The sequence below is a fragment of the Ahaetulla prasina genome, chromosome 3 (assembly GCF_028640845.1).
Source record: "Ahaetulla prasina isolate Xishuangbanna chromosome 3, ASM2864084v1, whole genome shotgun sequence".
Taxonomy (NCBI): domain Eukaryota; kingdom Metazoa; phylum Chordata; class Lepidosauria; order Squamata; family Colubridae; genus Ahaetulla; species Ahaetulla prasina.
This window is the reverse complement of record NC_080541.1, coordinates 33,470,252-33,488,424: the sequence shown is the minus strand read 5'-3', so window position 1 is coordinate 33,488,424 and position 18,173 is coordinate 33,470,252. Positions and strand designations below refer to the sequence as shown.

The window sequence follows — 18,173 nt, the reverse complement described above, 5'->3', positions numbered from 1 at the left end:
GCAAGGCAAGGCAGGGCTTAAAACTGGCAGAGATCTCCTTCCAGCAGAAGCGGTATAAAAAAGGTTCTCCAACCTTGAAATTACAAGAACATGTCTTCAAAATCATCAGGAGTCAAAGAAAAATGTATGTTGTACTCAATTTCAAATATTTTGGTGGGGGCGGGGGAAACAGGATGACAGTAATATTTTTCTCTTTTTCATAGATAAAATGTCAATTCATTTATGTAGTTACATGTTGCATTAATGCTATTGGTGAGAGCATACACCTTTATTGTTTTGGAGCAGGCACATACCTAATTTTTAAAAAATCAGGGAGCATTTTAAATAAGTTCATTAATCAGGTAAGTTAGTGCCATTCTAGTACTTGTTGTCTCTCGATTCCATCAACTGAGTCTTTTTCAACAGTTGCATTACATTTTATATTTAACAAGGAGCCTTATCTGAAAGGTCTTCCAGAAAAAGCTGTAGTTCTGTGCTACATGAGCCTCGGTGATCAAATGATGCTGTAACCAGGGATTTTCACTTGTAAATTATCTCAAAATATCCCTTTGGCAATAGCCCTGTATAAGTTAACAAGGAACTGCCTTGTTTTTGAAAGGGTGTCCTGACCTGCATCTATATCTCCCAAGGCCCCATTGTAGCAATACGATGGCTTGCTTACAAAAAGCAGCCCAAGTGCAGAATTGCCAATACACTGCAATTTAAAGACATTGGAAATTTGCCTTGCTGGTGAGCCTAGAAGCAAGAGAAAAGATTAAACCACTTAAGGCAAATCTTGATTAGCTGGCAGTTCTCTGTAAGCTTGTTCGACCCACAAATGGGTAAACATGCCTGTATCCAAAGTTTCTCTGTGTTCAAGCAGATACAAAATAATTTTTATAAAAGATTTACAAATTTGATGCATTTGAAACCAGATTCAGAAGAGATGGGAAACAAAAAGACTAAAAATCTCAAATAGCTGAAGTCAGACCACTGGTCCACCTATTGTAGTTCAGTGGTATTTGCTAACATTGCTGTTTATCTTGGGGTTCAGACTTTTCTAGCCCTGCAAAGAATCGCAGAGATGAAACTTTCAAAGAACTGTTCTACAATTACATTTTCCTTATTTACTGCAATTTGTATTGGGATTTTCCTTAGACACAAAAGGTATTTAATCAGAGACCACAGTTGGTAGTTATCTTGGGAGATCATTTGGTACCTCACACTTCTCGGTGCAGAACCACTAAAGAATGATTTTTTACTTTTGATATAACTTTATTGAAATCAGCATAAATGTAGCAAGCTTTAGAGTTTTGCAAATTGGGCTAAATCTAGAGATCAAAATGTCTGAAATGTGATGAGTAATCTATGCCTGCTCCACTCCAAGATATTATCCTCACAGCATTCCAGTAAATCCCTCCCTCCCTCCCTCTCTCTCTCTCTCACACACACACACACACACACAGAACTGATTAATATAGAGGAAACATTGGATTCTGAAAACTCTTATCAATTGGCCTTTTTATTGACTGTTTCTCCAGAGCACATTATGAAACAAAATACTTAAGATGGGTTACTACGATGAATTTCCCTTTTTTTCCTGGAGACCCTTAAAACCCTTTTATTTGACCTGTTAAGATTGCTAGCCTACAACGCTGTGCGAATGTGAAAATATCTGTGCCTCTGTCAAAACTGGCAGAGTGGTAATGTGATGAATTCACAGAAGAAATTACTCTAGAACGGCACTGTAGACCAGCATTGTGGCCCAAAGGAATCCAAACCATGACCAAGTGACACCATGATGTTGTTGCCCAAAATATAACAACACATAGATGGGAGAGAAACTGATCCGAAACAAGGCTTTCATTACAAAAGTCCTGGTCTGGTTATTCTTTCAGTGTAATAGAAAGCAACAATTCACATTGATAATGTGTCCAAATTCAGTCAGGCCAATATTTTACCATTAATATACCAATAAAAAAACAGCCTATAAAGACAGCTCAAAAGACACCACTTTCTATAGGTAAGATTGAGTGATTCATACATGTTAAGGTACCCAATGGATTTAGTTTATTGGATATGCCAAACCAAACTGTAGTATTGACAAACACACTGGTATCCAATTTTTCTTTAGGCAGCAATCCAACCTTCCTGACAGGCCAGCAGATACAGGGGAGGTTCTGTTAATGTAACATTACATCACATGATAGGACATGGCCAAAGGTTCCTGGACCATTTGTTGGTGGATTAAGTGGTTTGGATATGTTTAAGGAAGTGTACAGCCACTGGGGAGGTAAATGCTTCAATGCCATTGTATTGTTCAGCAAAAATCCTAGCCACCAAAATTGAGCAGCTAAACATAAAAAAGACCCCAAAATGAGGCATGATAGACATGTGGCCAGAGACTGCTTACTCCTAGCCTAGCACAGTACTGTATGTATACATAACCATAAAGTAGCTGCTTTGGGTACAGTCTATATACATGTGTCCTGAGCTTAATAAATTGGGACAGCGTGGAAAATTTCTACTAACCACTCTGGTTTTCTAAATATAGGAATATTATCTTTTTGCGCATACACATTGAAATATGGAATCACCTGGCAAAAACTTTTCTTCTTCATAGGAACAGATCATTGTAAAAATGAGAAATGAGTTCCATGCATTTTCAAAATAAATGGAAAAATAATCAGATGAAATCCAATTAATTTTCATTTGTCATTCATTTTCAGTTAGATTCCTATTCTAGGCCACAGTTAATTGCTTATGTGGAGATACAAGTATGGGAAGAAATAAACTATCCAATGAAACTGAAAACTAACAGGCTAGAAATCTAGCAAACTTGAGCAACTGGTTGAGTTTGAACAACTTTGTAATGGCTTGTTAACCTAGTTCCCCCTCCCTATAATCCATCTGAAGAGTGACAGGCCTGATGTCCTCTTTTTACAAGTGTCTGTTTTACAGCATTTTGCACTTTCACCAATACCAGCATAAAGGCAATACCGTTTGGTTGGTAAATGAATAAACTAATAAGGAGAAGAAAAATGGTTAAGTTTTAAATGAATGGAAAATCAAAAAAGTTTAAGCGTCAGAATTGTATGAGAAAAAAGTGTTTCCTTGCTCACCCACAGCAGTCAAATGGTTTTTATCAAGCAACATGTCATTGGTGAAGATCAGAACTGCAGATTATGATTGAGCAGAAAGATAAGCAATGTTATGGGTCAACTCAACTTCAATAGTCCTCAGCTCCAGCCAACATGATCAAAGGCCAAAGACAGCTATGAATCTGAAGTCTAACTCATTGCTTCTGAAGATACCCCACTGCTCCCTGCTGTAGGCAAATCAATGAAGGAAATGGTACTATATCAAAACCAACTGACATTAGACAACAGGATTTCCTAACATATTGCAATATTCATAACATACTGTATTGCGTATTTCCTTTTCATTCCAGAACAAGAACTTGATATAGAAACTATTCAAGCTCTGATCATTTTGAGATGTTAAGTACTGTAACTTGTATATGGTATCAACAGGATGGCCAAACCTTGCTTACCAACAGTTCTGTCACAGGCACAAGGAAAATGGCTCCACAAACAAGCTGCCACTGAGAATGCATAGGCTGATATACAATATTTATCCAAACAGAAAGCTTCTTTGTTTGTATCTTCAAATTCAAGTCTGGTGCGTACAAGTCATTGAAAAAGGCACAGTTTTGTTTATAATATGTATAAAAAACAGTTCCAGCAAAGTTATTGAAATACCATTCAACATAACACAAGGCCTTCATTTTTACAAGTTATTACATTTGTTTGTGGAAAAAAAATATACAGATATATAAAAAGTCATATTCTAGCCACAAAACACACATTGTTTGAAAAGCAACAAATTCTAATACTCTAATAGTTCCAGGCACGTAATAAAACAAGCTATATAAATATACAAGGAAAAGAGTCAGGTTGTGTGTAAAAATTCCTTTCACCATAGCATTATTTCCAATGTTAAAAATTGACAAGCACTTAATTTCTTATTCCCCATGACTAGCAAGTTATCCAGTAAAGACAGCAAATGTACCTCTCAATTAGAAGTCCTAACTTCAAATTCTTGCTAAATCAGGAATACGGAAATAAATGTGGCCTGTATTTTAAAATTCCTAAAAGTAGACAATGAGAATCCAATAGTTTGTGTGGGGGTGGGGGGTGGGGGGGGAGGAGATGAAGTTGGCTAAGAGTCACTTGCTGGTACAGTACATTATTTCACTTAATTTAAAATCCAAACTGAACTTGAAAGGGGTTCCTGAGTTGTTATTTTGGGGGGGGGGGAATACAGTGATGGTGCTGTGAATTGGACAGATGAAAGGTCCTGAGTGACTACTAAAACAAGGAATGCTTTAGCAGTTTCTAGAAACTGAACAACAGGATTCAAGATTCAAATCACAGAAATTTAATAGAGAAACATCTCTCCTGAATCCTGGAAGCCAAATGGCAAATTCAAATATATATCCAAAAAAAATGTGGGGACAGCCAGAAAACAAACAAAAAGCTACTGAACTTTGCCATCTGTGGTTTTAAATTGCTTGTAAATTCTTTGGACTCTTCTTTTGGGATATTTGACAATTAGTGTCTGTATAAAAGCATGATTCTTTTTTTAGAATATCAAGGAAAAGTTAGTTACACTTAAGTGAGGAACACACAATTATAGTGACAAATTTGGGTTGCCTAGGAAACAACAGCCAGAGGAATTTCAGATTTCTACGTCAGCAATTATCCATATCTTTTATAGACTATATTCCCGTAGTGTCTTTTGAGAAGGCAGCTGTGAATTGCAGTTTCTTAAAAAAAGAAATATAATCAATCTGGTGTAGGTTGAATCTAATGGACTGCAATGTGGCAGATCATGTTTATAAATCAGTTCAAAATTGAAGGGGCAGCTTTTGGCCTAACCTCAATTAATAAAACCTGAAGAAAAAGCATTCTGTACCTCACATTTAAATAAAAGAGGATTTTGAAAAATGCAACACCCACCGCAGGCAATGATTCAAATAAACCAGGGCAGAAGAGTTATGCATTTCAGCCCTATTAACCTCAACAAGTTTCCAGAACCTTTGATTAAATGTTCTGTGTAAAATAGTCACTAAGTAATATTACATTGTTTTACGTAATTGACTTTAGACCACCGCACCGAGGAAAATTACTCTCTAGCTTTGTTAATAATAAGAAGGAATGTTTCATTTTATCTGCTCTTTGCCACAGGGATAATTTTTGTATTTTCATACCATTTTCTTTGTCTATGGAAATCAGGTGTAACCTGAAACCAATAAAACTCAACAGTGAATCTATACTCAATATATAATCATCTTGGGACGGACTTCAAGCTGCAAGTCTGAAACTTGAGACATCTGGCCTAATTCTGGAACTTTCTTACTTCCTCCCTTTTCCATTTTTGTAGCTTTTTGCCTAATTGAGAGTTCTAGAAAACATTGGGTTATATTTCAATGGTCTTTAACTATTATCAAGTAATAGATTTTGGATTTTCCCCCACTTGGTTTATCACTGCTTTTTATGAAAAGTTTACTCCTGCTCTTCAAAGTAGTCTTTCCCTATTGGACCATAATTCCCATCATTTAATTATACAAGAATAGGATGACTGGAAAACCTGATTCACACTGATCTTCATTTGTAGGTCTATTACATTCTACAAAATACCTCCGTTGCAAAGGAAACTGGTAAACCATACTAAACCAGAGATTTTGAAAGATATGTAGAAAGATATTAGGGTACACATTTTTCTCTCCTCACCTTCCTTCTACTGCTACATAGAAAATAAATTCCATATTAGGAATATAATGCCATTCAGGCCACCTGTATTTTGATGGTTATGTTAATATTTTAAAAGACAATCTACAGTATACACAGATCATTGCAAGTGTATGGGTGACCCTGAGAAATTCTGTAACTACAAGATGGCTGAAAGAGGCCTTATAACTTGGCTGTAAATACTAATATAAAAAACAAACAAACCCATCCATACCTAATAAAATTTGTAAAATCTGACACGAGGCAGAGAGCCACAATTACACAAACATTACTACACATACTGTATATGTTTACCTGCTACAAACAAAACATTGAAAAGGCATTTTGTGACACTGAAATCAAAGTGGTTTTCAACTGAATTGTAACACTCAAGTGATTGTGTAAAAACAACCCACGAGCATCCTATGACAGTTCTCACCTTCATTGTCTCACAATAGTTAACAAATATTATTTCTGGGGAGAAAAATGCAAAACACTCTCAGTAATTATACTGACGCTGGCAAGGCTGGTGAACAAAAAATCCGCTGCTCTTGAGTTGTCGTGCGTAGGGATCCCTGGTGAGATTTTGGCGACGGAGACAGTTTCTGTTCAGGGATTGTCTTTCGCTGAACTCTTTTATCCACTGGGAAGGACGAAAACTCTTGGTACTTTGTTCAAGAAAAGTTGAATGAGCAGCAAGTGCAGCAATGTAGCATTGGACGTGTTGGCCCATTTTGCTTTGGGCTTCGGATCTAAAATTCCAAGCACAAGGATGGAACTGATAGCACTGGCTACAGAGCAAGGACTCAGGCACATGGCAGAGAGTTTTCACAGGTAGCCACAATAATACAAGACACAACGAATTGTAAACTAGTCAATCACATTCCAATTTGCAAAGATGTGAGCCCAAACAATGCACAGGTAGTTCTTGAGTTCTGGCTATAACTGAGCCATCACGGTTGTAACTTGTGAAGCCATAAACTGGATTGCCCATGTGACCAACCTGATTTTATGAATTTTTTGGCGACGGTTAAGTAAACCAATGGTTTGCTATGGCGTGGTGTTGATGAAAACCAAAAATAAGTGTGATTTTGACAAAACTGTCATAAAACATAGTTACATGACTGCAGAACATTACATACAGCCATAAATGTAAGCTGGTTGCTGAGCGCCCAAAGTGCAGTAATGTGGCCAGACCCAGGGGGAGGGTGGACTGGCCATCAAAATTTTGATTCCAGTTGTAAGTAGCCCCAGGAAGGTCCATCATAACTTAGAATGGTTGCTAAGTGAATGGTGCAAGTCAAGGACTATCTGTAGTTACTTGATGGCTCACAGCGCAAGCATGTGCAGTTAACCTGGTTAATACCATAAGTCCTCTTTAATTTAACCAAGGGCCAAAGTCTGTGCAAATCCAACCAACTAGTGTCACTGAAATGCAGTGAACAGCACTTTCCCCAAAGGGATACGAAGATACTGTACTTCTTTCCCCAAAGGAAGTTGGGGAAAGCCTTTGGCCGCATGGTCAACTGCCCATTTTCTATAGGAACAGGCTGGAGAAAGGGAGTGGAAGACTGAGGTGATTAACAGGGCTTCCAGTAACAGCCAATGTCTTCCTCTCTGCAAGGAGGATATTGAGAAGCTCTTGAGTCACATGATCTCTCTCTGTGTGTGTGTGTATCTTTTATCCAACCACTGCCCCTTCACGTTCCTTCTTCCTCCTCCAAATGTTAACTTGTGTAGCTGTCTGAAGTTCACCCTACTGAGAAATATGAATTTCACTTAATGCGTTTAAAACCATTTTGCAACAGAAGCAGTTTTGATGACAAAAAGGTATTGCCAAGGGCCACATCTTAATAGGGAACTTGCCTCCAGTTCCTGGTATTTTCTCATCTATCTTTCTCAATGCTTTCCTTGCTCGCTCCTGTTATCTGTTTACAAGCAAGCAATGACAAAGGCATTGATACCATACAAAGAAGCTCAAAGAAGAGGACAAATGAAGGCAGTGATAAAGGGGCAGAGTGAGGGGAGGAAAGAGAAAAGCATTCTTCCCATAGTAGTATCATTCATACCACTCATAATAATTTTCAGTGCGGTCTTACTGTAATTTCCCCAATTTTTTCACTTGGTTACTAGCACCTCTACATTTTGCTTGAATCAAAGAATAGAGAATATACCTTTGATTGCTTTCATCGTGGGACTCCACTTCCTCCTCCTCCTGTTCCTCCTCCTGTTCTTCTTTTTCATCACAATTGTTCTTGCTGAGGTTGTGGCAGGTATTATGGATTGCATATACAGACATGCTGGGATGTTCAATGAGCAGATTTTCCAGTGGGCTGGTTTCTACTTTGAGAGTGGTTAAACCACCTGCTGTAAAACATGGAGGGGGAGTGATGAACCAGCTCTCTTCCATGGGGCACGAGTCTAATTGGATGAAGCAGGATTCACTGGCATCTGCCAAGCAGTCCAAGGAATCAGGCAGACAAGAGAAGATGGGTGAGTGGTCATCAGGAGGTGGTTTGCAGATATCATCCACTTCCTCCTCCTCATCTTCATCCACCGTAGAGAAGTTTGAACAGGAATCTATCAGGAATTGCAACAGAGAAATACAAGAACTGATCAAAGTAGCTGGAGATTGAATATTCTAGAACAGGGTGTCAAACTCAAGGCCGGTGAGCCAAATATGGCCCTTGGCATGCTTAGATCTGGCCCGCGGGGCCACCCTGAAAACAGCAAAGAACCGGACAGCAGCGCCTCTGCTAGTGAAAACAGCTCGAGTTTTGCTAGCAGAGGATTGCATGAGGCTGTCATAGCTGAAAATGGAGCTCGCAAGGGCTGTGGGCATCCCTCCTGAGCTCTATTTTTGCTGGCAGAGGGTTGCAGGAAGCCATTGCAGCTGATAACGGAGATTGGGAGCAGTTTTTGCTGGCAGAGCACAGGTGCCCCCGACATGAGTGATGTCGAGCTGGCAATGCCCCCCCTGACCCCCCCAAGATCAAACACAACCCTGATGTGGCCCTCAATGAAATTGAGTTTGACACCCTTGTTCTAGAGTTAGCCTTCTAGTAGTAGTCAGGGACCTCTAGATAAGCTGACAACCAGGGGAGAAATGCTCCCGGATCAGACCGGATCGCGTGATCCAGTAACGATCGTGGCCGGTAGTTCAGCAATCCAGTAGCGATGGCAAAACAACGCTCCACCCAACTGCCCGGATGTCATTACTTCCTGGTTTTAACCCAGAAGTAATATGTTTTTTACCTTCTGCACATGCACAGAAGGTTTTGCGCATGTACAGGTCTGCACGCACATGTGACGCGCACAGGGCGCGTGCACTTCTGAACCGGTAAGGAAGGTAAGTAGATTTCACCCCTGTTGACAACATATATCTCAACTCACATAGAGGGCCTAGTTATGGAAGATTAATTTATAGGAATAACATATAAATTGTTTACAAAATTTATATAAAGCTTTTCAACATCAAAGATAATCAAGAAGTTCCTGTTAAGTACTGTATGTAATATATTCCATCAAATTAAAAATAATACCCAGAGAGTAACCTGGCAATTAATTAATATTTATATCTTACATTTTATATGTGTGTATGTATGTATGTATGTATGTATGTATATGTATGTATGTATATATATATATATATATATATATATATATATATATATATATATATATATATATATATATATATATAAAGCTCTGTGGTTGTTCGGGTTTTCTCCCCTGTAACATTGGAAATGTCTTGGCAACGCTTTGACGAAGTCTCATTCAGGGTGTCCTCTTTGGGTGGGGCTCTGAGCACAACCAAGCCCCCACCCAAAGAGGACAAACACCCATCCAATCAGAGCACCAAAAACCCCCCATCCAATCAGAGCACAGCCAAGCTCCCACCCAATCAGTTCAAACCCCCACTAGCAGTTAAAAAGGAAGAAACAGCTGCAGTCACACATTGCTCCCAGAAGCACGAAGCTGAAGCCTGAAGATGACGAATGAGACTTCGTCGAAACGTCGCCAAGACACTTCCAATTTTACGCGGGAGAAAACCCGAATAACCAAAGATCTACAAACACCCGCCAAAACCTCAGAAAACAAATATATATATATATATATATACATACATACATACATACAGAGAGAGAGAGAGAGAGAGAGAAAGAGGGAAGCAGGAATCACACTAACTTAGTTTCAATACTTATAGGACTGAAAATTCCATTTCCTGTAGCTGAGGAAGGTACAGGAGTATTATTATCTCCTACTATGGATAAGAAGGATTTTCACACCAATGTAAACACTTGAACCAAAAGCATGCAGTGCCCACCTCCAAGCTGTCCTTCTATTCTTATCAACTTCAGCCAACATGACCTCTAGGATTGCTTTGCCCTTGCTGCCTATCAATCTGCTACCAAGTTGGAGAAAGCAGCCCTTGAGAATTTATCCTTTTGTTCAACAATAATTGAGCAAACTGGAACAGGGACAAGAAAGAATGAGGAATGGCCAGTCTTCTGCTATAATCAATTGTTGAAGCACAATGAAATTATGTTACTTCTGAAAAGGTGGGCTAAAAAAGCTTGAAGTTATATTATTTTCTTCCTCGCACCATCCGTGTTTAGCCTGATATATTGCCTGCATATAAAAAAACGTTTTGGTTTAAAATCTCCCATTTAGACAATTCTATTTAAAAGATATCTTACCGATAAAGTCTACCAGAATCCACTCTTCTTCTTCTTCTTTCTCACTGAACTCTGGTTCTTGGCTGGGCAAATTACTGAGTTCTCCCACAAACATATTATTCAGCCTCTGGAACATTACTAAGACGAAACAAGACTGTGGCTAGCACTTGTTTGTGCCCACAAGATGAGGTACCACTCCACAGCGTACCAAAGTTTAAGGGTGCAGGTAGAAGATTAAAGTGCATAAAAACTTTATCAGCTGAGGCACTGGGTGCGGAGAGGCATGGTTTGTAAACAGTTGCTACAAAAACCTGCAGAGAAGACAATAAGAAAAGCATAATTTTAATGCTCTATGCAAGCACAAAACACATCATGTATCTGCATTCAATTAAACCTACTCGAGTATACCTGACTGATACATGCTTACCTTTTTCAGGTTACGTGTGTGTGTTTGACCTACCTGAAAATGGCAAATCTCACCCTAGTTTTAAATACACCATTGCCCATGATAATGTTGTATATGTTGTGTATAACCAGGCAAGCCTGCTGAAGAATTCTGAGAGTTAAAACCAGGATACCGGTTCAGAAGCTGCCATGGACTCCACAAAGTTCCCTGGATGTGTTTGGTGCTTTTTGGCGTTCTCATCAAATTAAAAACCAGGAAGTCTGCCACCTGTGGTGCTACGGGACTTCCACAGGGCACTGTAGAAAAGGAGACCTCTCCTTTTGCCATCAGCAATGTATTAATGTTGTCAGATATCTCCTTTCCCATGTTGGCCGCCTTGCATATTGTATTCCCCAATCTGGCTGCCTCCAAATATGCACTGGTCATTTCCCGCAGTAGCCACCCGGCTGAGGAATCTGCATCTTGGAAGTGCATTCATCTAGATCCGTGATGGTGAACCTATGGCATGCATACCAGAACTGACATGCAGAGCCCTCTCTGCTGGCACACACGCTGTTGCCCCAGGTCAGATCTCCGTGGCGTTTCTTTCGTGAGCTTCTGTTTCCCTGCAAATGCTGAAACAAGCTCACGAAAGAAAAAGATCTTACCTCTTGCTGTGCTGCAGGTGTTGGGATGCCCCGCCTCCTGCCAGCCAGCTGGTCTTCCGGTCTCTGCTGTGCATGTGTGCATGTCTATGCACACCTTTCAGTTTGGGCATGTGTGCACAGTTTGGGCATTCAGTGTCTTAAAAGTATGCCATCACTGATCTAGATTCTAAAACACCCAGGTTGGTTACAAATATGCTAAGAATAATGAGAACTGTTTGGTATTGGCTTAGTCCAGACTCGGAGGGTATTCCATGGATTTTATAGTTTTTAATGAATGCTGTGACTCTATCATTAAACTTCACCACCAAAAATCATTAATTTTTAGCAATGTGGTTTAATACTTTATTTTCCCTTGAAACAAAAAACAACAACTCCAAAAATAAAAAGAGAAAATAATCAACAATCTTCCATTGATACTTTCAAAGGCTGTATGGATAGCCAACTATGATTTATTAAACAAGCCAAGATTAAGGTAATTATGGTTTAATATAACGTGTAAAGATAGTCTGATCTCCATTTCTTCTGACCTTACAAAACAAAATTAGAATAGATAGAATAGAATAGAATAGAATAGAATAGAATAGAATAGAATAGAATAGAATAGAATAGAATAGAATAGAATAGAATAGAATAACAGAGTTGGAAGGGACCTTGGAGGTCTTCTAGTCCAACCCCCTGCTTAGGCAGGAAAGCTTACACCACTTCAGATAAATGGTTATCCAACATCTTATTAAGCACTTCCAGTGTTGGAGCATTTGCAACTTCTGGAGGCAAGTTGTTCCACTGATTAATTGTTCTAACTGTCAGGAAATTTCTTAGTTCTAGGTTGCTTCTCTCCTTGATTAGTTTCCACCCATTGCTTCTTGTTCTGCCTTCAGATGTTTTGGAGAATAGCTTCACTCCCTCTTCTTCGTGGCAGCCCCTGAAATACTGGAACACTGCTATCATGTCTCTCCTAGCCCTTCTTCTCATTAAACTAGACATGCAACCGTTCTTCATGTTTTAGATATACTGCAGGAATATTTAAACTCCCTTTGTTTTTCAGAACACACTTTTGCTCTTTGACCATATCACTGCTTCCAGCAGGGGGCTCAGATTTACGGTAAATTCTAGTGTTCTCATCCATAAACCATTGACCCTGATCCTTCAGTTTTCTTGCCTTGCATATCTGCAGCAGGGTAAGGCAATACAGAGTTGCAGTAGATTTATATTATTGGATTTAGAACTTGTCCAAACAGCAAATCAAGCCCACCGCATAGACATGGCTTACTGTAGAAAAGTTATTTAAAATAGTTATTTACATTGGAAAATATATATAAATCTGAATTTATTTATTCATTTATTTTGTCACAACAATATATGTAAGTATCATACAAAAAGATTATTTAGTATATAAACATACATATGAGTAAATATTAGGAGGTATAAGTATATATATATATAGGAAGAAGAAAAGAAAAACAATAGGACAGGAACGGTAGGCACGTTTGTGCGCTTATGCACGCCCCTTATGAATCTCCTTATATAGCTAAAACCAATCCAATCCAACCTTCTCTTGTCCTGAATACAAATGTAATGCTCTAAAGGAGTTTTTTTCCCTCCATCCAAGCATCACCACTGATTAAAATCTGAGAAGTTCATGTTCATGGAAGTCTGAGATTGCATCAGATTACATAAATTGGATTTAGCCATGCTCGCAGTGAAAATAAACAAACAGAACAGTTGCCCAATATTGGAGGCGTCTGTACAAAAATACTTTTGAAACATAAAGGGGTGGAGGTGGGTGGGAAAATGATTCTCTTCTCTCCGAAGAATCAAAATGATCTGTTTTACTATTTCATAACAATACATTTGCTTAGGACAGGGGTCTGCAAACTTGGCTCTTTTAAGACTTGTGGACTTTGCTTTGCTGGCTGAGGAACTCTGGGAGTTGAAGTCCACAAGTCTTAAAAGAGCCAAGTTTGCAGACCCCTGGCTTAGGATAATCCAGGAAGCAGCACTAAGCGCTCTCTCGCTCTCTCCTTCCCTCCCTCCCTCTCCCTCCCTCTCTCTCTCTCTCTCTCTTTGTTTGTGTGTGTTGAGGAAGTGCTGCATTAAGACTTTTTTCTAAAGAAACAATGGAAGAAATTCCCAAAACCTCACACAAGGAGGAGACCCATCTAAAGTATGATTAGTCCTTTGAATAATCTTATGGAGTCATGCTTTTCATTCAAGACAGTAAATGTTATTGGCTAAAACATAATTTTAAAGGTCATTCCAACAATAGGGATTTCCCCCACCCACCCTTATTCCACAGAAACAAAATAAAGAGAGCAGGAAATGTACTCATCTATAAAAAAAAAACTGGAGAAGTTTCCAATGTCTGTCTACCCATAAGCCTCTCAAAAACAACCCTCTGGATCAGAACCCAACTCAGCCTACTTCAGCATTTTGTTTCCCGCAATAGCTAGCAAGTTGCCTTCAGGTGCTCATAAATTTAAAAAGGCTCTGAATAGTTTTCAAATTCAGTTTGGAGCCAGGGAAAGTCAGGTTTCAATAAGAGAATAGTTGTAAGTGCTGAACTGTAGAGTCCTTGGTGTTTTCTGTGCTGGGTTGTTTTCTTGCAGATGCGTCATTACTCAATTAGCTAACTTCCTCAGAGCGCTGATGTTAGCAAGCTGGGTAATGAAACGTCCTCCAGAAAACAACCAAGTTCAGAGAGCACCAAGGACTCCACAAAATGGGGTTTGTAGTACTGAATAAAACCGGGAATGACAACCTGTCTGTGCATGCATTTTAGGAATTTATTCCTTACAGTATATGACTCCGCTCCCCACACTGGAACGGCCCCTGCTCAGATATACACACACAGGTTTATCCTCGACTTATGACCACAATTGAGCCCAACATTCTTGTTGCTAAGTGAAATATTTCTTGAATCTTGCCCCATTTTATGACCTTTTGTGCCGCAGTTGCTAAGCGAATCACTGCCGTTGCTAAGTGAATCACACTGGTCGTTCAGTTGAAGGTGGCTTCTCCATTGGCTTTGCTTGTCAGAAGGTCGCCAAAGGGGATCCTGGGACGTGATCCTAGGACATTGCAACCGTCATAAATGTGAGTCAGTTGCCAAGTAGCCTAATTCTGATCACATGACTATAGGGGGGTACCTGAACAGTCCCTACAGTGTGAAAAACGGTCATAAATCACTTTTTTCAGTGTGGTTGTAACTTTGAACGGTCACTAAATGAATGTCGTATGTCGAGGACTTTGTGTGTGTGTGTGTGTGAGAGAGAGAGAGAGAGAGAGGGTTGGAGGGGGGATGAAAGAGAGAAAGAGAACGAACTGAGGGGAAAAGAAAGGGAATGGAGTCAGGGCATCAGATTTGTTTTGTTCAATTTGTTTGGTTTATTGCCAGCTAACTCCTCCCTGGCAGCGGGCGCCGCCTGGCTGCTCCGGGGAGGGTTAGTCACACCTGAGCGCCAAGAAAGTGCCCCGAAGTAGTTAAGGAAGAAAAGGCCACTTCTCGCTTCTGTTTAAACAAAACAGGATATGCAAAGGAAGAGGGCAACTCGACACTTCTCCAGCCCCTTTGGGCGGCACTGAGCGCTTCCCGCTCCTCCTCTTCCATCTCGCCAGGAGGCGGCGAAACGCGAAAGCAACTCCCGCGGCAGGTTGCAAACTAGGCAGAGAAAGTGAAGAACGTTACGCTATAAAGTGAGGAAGGATCGAGGCCCGCCGCCACCCCGAACCAGAATCCCGCCGCGTTTTGCCCGGCTTCGGGAGAAACTTCAGCTGCGTTACTCCGAGGATCGCCACAGGCTTGGTTGCTTTAAAAGGGGCATCTCTAAAGCTGGGGCATTTTTGGGTATCCGTCCCGGAGCCTTCGCTGAATGGATGGTGACCTCCGCTTCGATTTCTCGAGAAAGAGAGAGAAAAGGAAGCCCTTTCCCGGCCTGCCAGCCTTGGCGCAGACGCCCCTCATTCAGTTTGGAGTGAAAACCACGGTTTCCCCCCCTCCCTTCGGTTATTATTTCCGAGTTTTATAACCGCAGCCAACCATTCCCCAATAACAAGCAAAATCCCAACTCCGAAAGTGATAAGCAAATCGCCGATCCATTTTTGGGGGAGAAAAGTTAGGCTTTAACGCTGGGCATACTAAATGCAAAATAAAGCACGTTGGAATCGCTGCTTAACTACAGTTAACATCTTCCCATCTATCATCTCAACTCGTCTAATTCCGCGTTTTAGCTCCGGGTAGCCCCCTCCCCGCCCCCATTTAAAATACTACATACAGACCACATACTCTAAGAGCAAAGTTTAAAAACTTTGAGTAAAATCAGGCAGGGGCTTCCCTTTCTCTCCTCTCCCGAATCTAAACGGTCATCCTTAAAAAGAGTCTCTGAAATCCCTTCGCCTTCTTCCGGGGAGCCCCACGGAAATCCCCGGGGCGATCGGAGGAAGGCGGTCGAGTAGCGGGCTGCATTTGAACAGCCGTCTGAATCGCGTCTCCTCCGGATGTGCACCGACCGACCGACCTGCCTGGCGTCTTCCCTCCCGAAGAAACGCTAGCAAGGACGCGCCGGGGGTTGAGTCGGCGAGCTTCGAAGAGACCAGATCTACGCCACAAGTGGTTGCGTCGAGCTGCGCTAGCTAGGCTAGTCGAGCCCGGGGCGAAGCCGCCAAGTGGGTTTTCTCAGGATTCGGCTCTTGAAGGAGAAAAGCGGAGGGGTTGTGGTGGGTAATAGAAGAGGAACTACTTTTATTGCGGCGTTACTTCTTCGCCTCGCCGCCGGTCCGCTTGTTTACAGCTTTGCAGAAGCGGCGGCGGGGGGCGGAGAGAGACCGACTCTTTCCTTGTCCACGGAAGGATGGAAGTCGGTCAGCCCGCCCCACCTAAAGGCGGCGGTGATGATGATGAGAATCCCCCTCACTCCCCCAGTTCGGGTCTTTAAATAAGTCTCCGGGCGCGACCAATCCGTCCAGGAGGAACATGCCCGGGCGGATCGCGCGCCCTTAGAGCCAAGCGCAGCGCACATCGGGGGGAAGTCGCTTTGGCCGGCCAGCCAACCACCCACCCGCTCGCCCCGGTGCGAAAGGGCTGCCACGGCGGCATCGCTCACCGTCCTGCGAAGGTCTGGTTAGAATGAAGCTGGACGGCGGCTACTGAGGTAGGTGGCGGCAGGGCGGCGGTCCCCTCAGTTCCTTCAAGGCTCCCTGTTGCGTCGGCCTGTCTCGGCTCCCGGCTGAGTCTTTTGTTGTTATAGAATCCAGCGAACAGCTGATCGGCAGGGGCCGTCCCTGGCCCCGCCCCGGCTCCCCCCACTTTCCCATCCCATCCTGTGCTGAGTGTGTATGTATCTCTCTCTGCCTGGTGAGAAAGCGGGAGGGGGGGGGAGAAGGACGGCGGGGTGGGGTGGGGGGAGAGAGAGGGATGGACAGCGGCTTCGGCTGCGCACCAATGTGAGCCTCGCGGTGTTCGGGGCCGCGCCGAGACAGGCTGTCACTAACGCACGTGATCCTGCCCTTCGCTGCGGAATCGAAGCAAGTTTCCGAGAGGTTGCGAGCCCGAACAACAAAAGGGAGTTGAGGACGAAGTAGGGAGAAGTTGAGGGAGGTAGAAGAAAGGAGGGGAATGGGAAGAGGGAGAGGGACAAAAGTGGCGCGAAGGAAGAAGCGACGGCCGGATGGAAAAATACAGCCTAAGAGAAAAAAGGCAGAAAAAAAAGAAAAAAGGGCAGTGATAGGCTGGAAAGGTTCCAGCTGTTCTGAGGTTGGGTAAACATCTGGGCACGGAGAAGCTTTTCTCAATGTAGGTCTTAAGTTTTTATCTCCTCAATTCTCAGGCTGTCCCACACAGAGCAACCTTTATCTTCCCAGTCCTCACAGGATATCTCTGGATTTAGCCACCAGATGGGAATAAGGAAATGCTGGTCTTGGTTTAAGAAGGTGCCAATATTACATATATTACATCCCTGGGCAGTGTTCTTGGACCAACACTCTTCATATTATACATTAACGATCTCTGTGACCATATTACAAGTAATTGTGTTCTCTTCGCTGACGATGTTAAACTGTTCAACACTACCAACAATACCCTTCAAAAAGATCTTGACTTTGTGTCGGAATGGTCAAAAACTTGGCAACTCCAAATCTCAACCAGCAAATACTCTGTTTTACACATTGGAAAAAAGAATCTGAACACTAAATACAAGCTTGATGGTCATTACCTTGTAGATGACCCCCATCCTGTTAAAGATCTTGGAGTTTTCATATCAAAAGGCCACTGCAACTACATCGCGCAAAAGCTTTAAGAGTTGTAAACTTAATCTTGCGTAGCTTCTTCTCCAGAAACACTACACTACTAACCAGAGCATATAAAACATTTGCTAGACCATTTCTTGAATACAGCTCGCCTGTCTGGAACTCATACCTCATTTCAGACATTAATACAATTGAGCATGTCCAGAAATATTTTACAAGAAGAGTTCTCCACTCTTCTGATTACAACAAAATACCTTATACCACCAGACTTGAAATCCTGGGTTTAGAAAATTTAGAACTCCGCCGCCTTCGGCATGACCTGATTTTAACTCATAGAATCATCTGTTACAACGTCCTTCCAGTTGAAGACTACTTCAGCTTCAATCACAACAATACATGAGCACACAATAGATTTAAGTTTAATGTGAAC

General features: G+C 41.7%; 1 protein-coding gene and 1 long non-coding RNA gene across 3 annotated transcripts in view; one reads left to right on the top strand and one right to left on the bottom strand.

The window, feature by feature from the left end:
- Positions 1-1,483: 1,483 nt before the first annotated feature.
- Positions 1,484-16,834, bottom strand: TP53INP1 (tumor protein p53 inducible nuclear protein 1). The gene is made up of 4 exons (XM_058178869.1): positions 16,603-16,834; positions 10,472-10,761; positions 7,946-8,351; positions 1,484-6,523 (listed from the first exon to the last, which is right to left on the bottom strand). The coding sequence occupies exons 2-4, from the start codon at positions 10,584-10,586 to the stop codon at positions 6,271-6,273; spliced, it is 774 nt and encodes a 257-aa protein (XP_058034852.1). The 5' UTR covers positions 10,587-10,761; positions 16,603-16,834; the 3' UTR covers positions 1,484-6,270.
- LOC131196284 (uncharacterized) overlaps positions 16,193-18,173 on the top strand; it is a 42,148-nt gene continuing 40,167 nt past the window's right edge. For both annotated transcript variants that reach the window (XR_009154686.1, XR_009154685.1), the window contains exon 1: positions 16,193-16,650. This is a non-coding gene — a long non-coding RNA (uncharacterized LOC131196284). The remainder of the gene's footprint in view (positions 16,651-18,173) is intronic.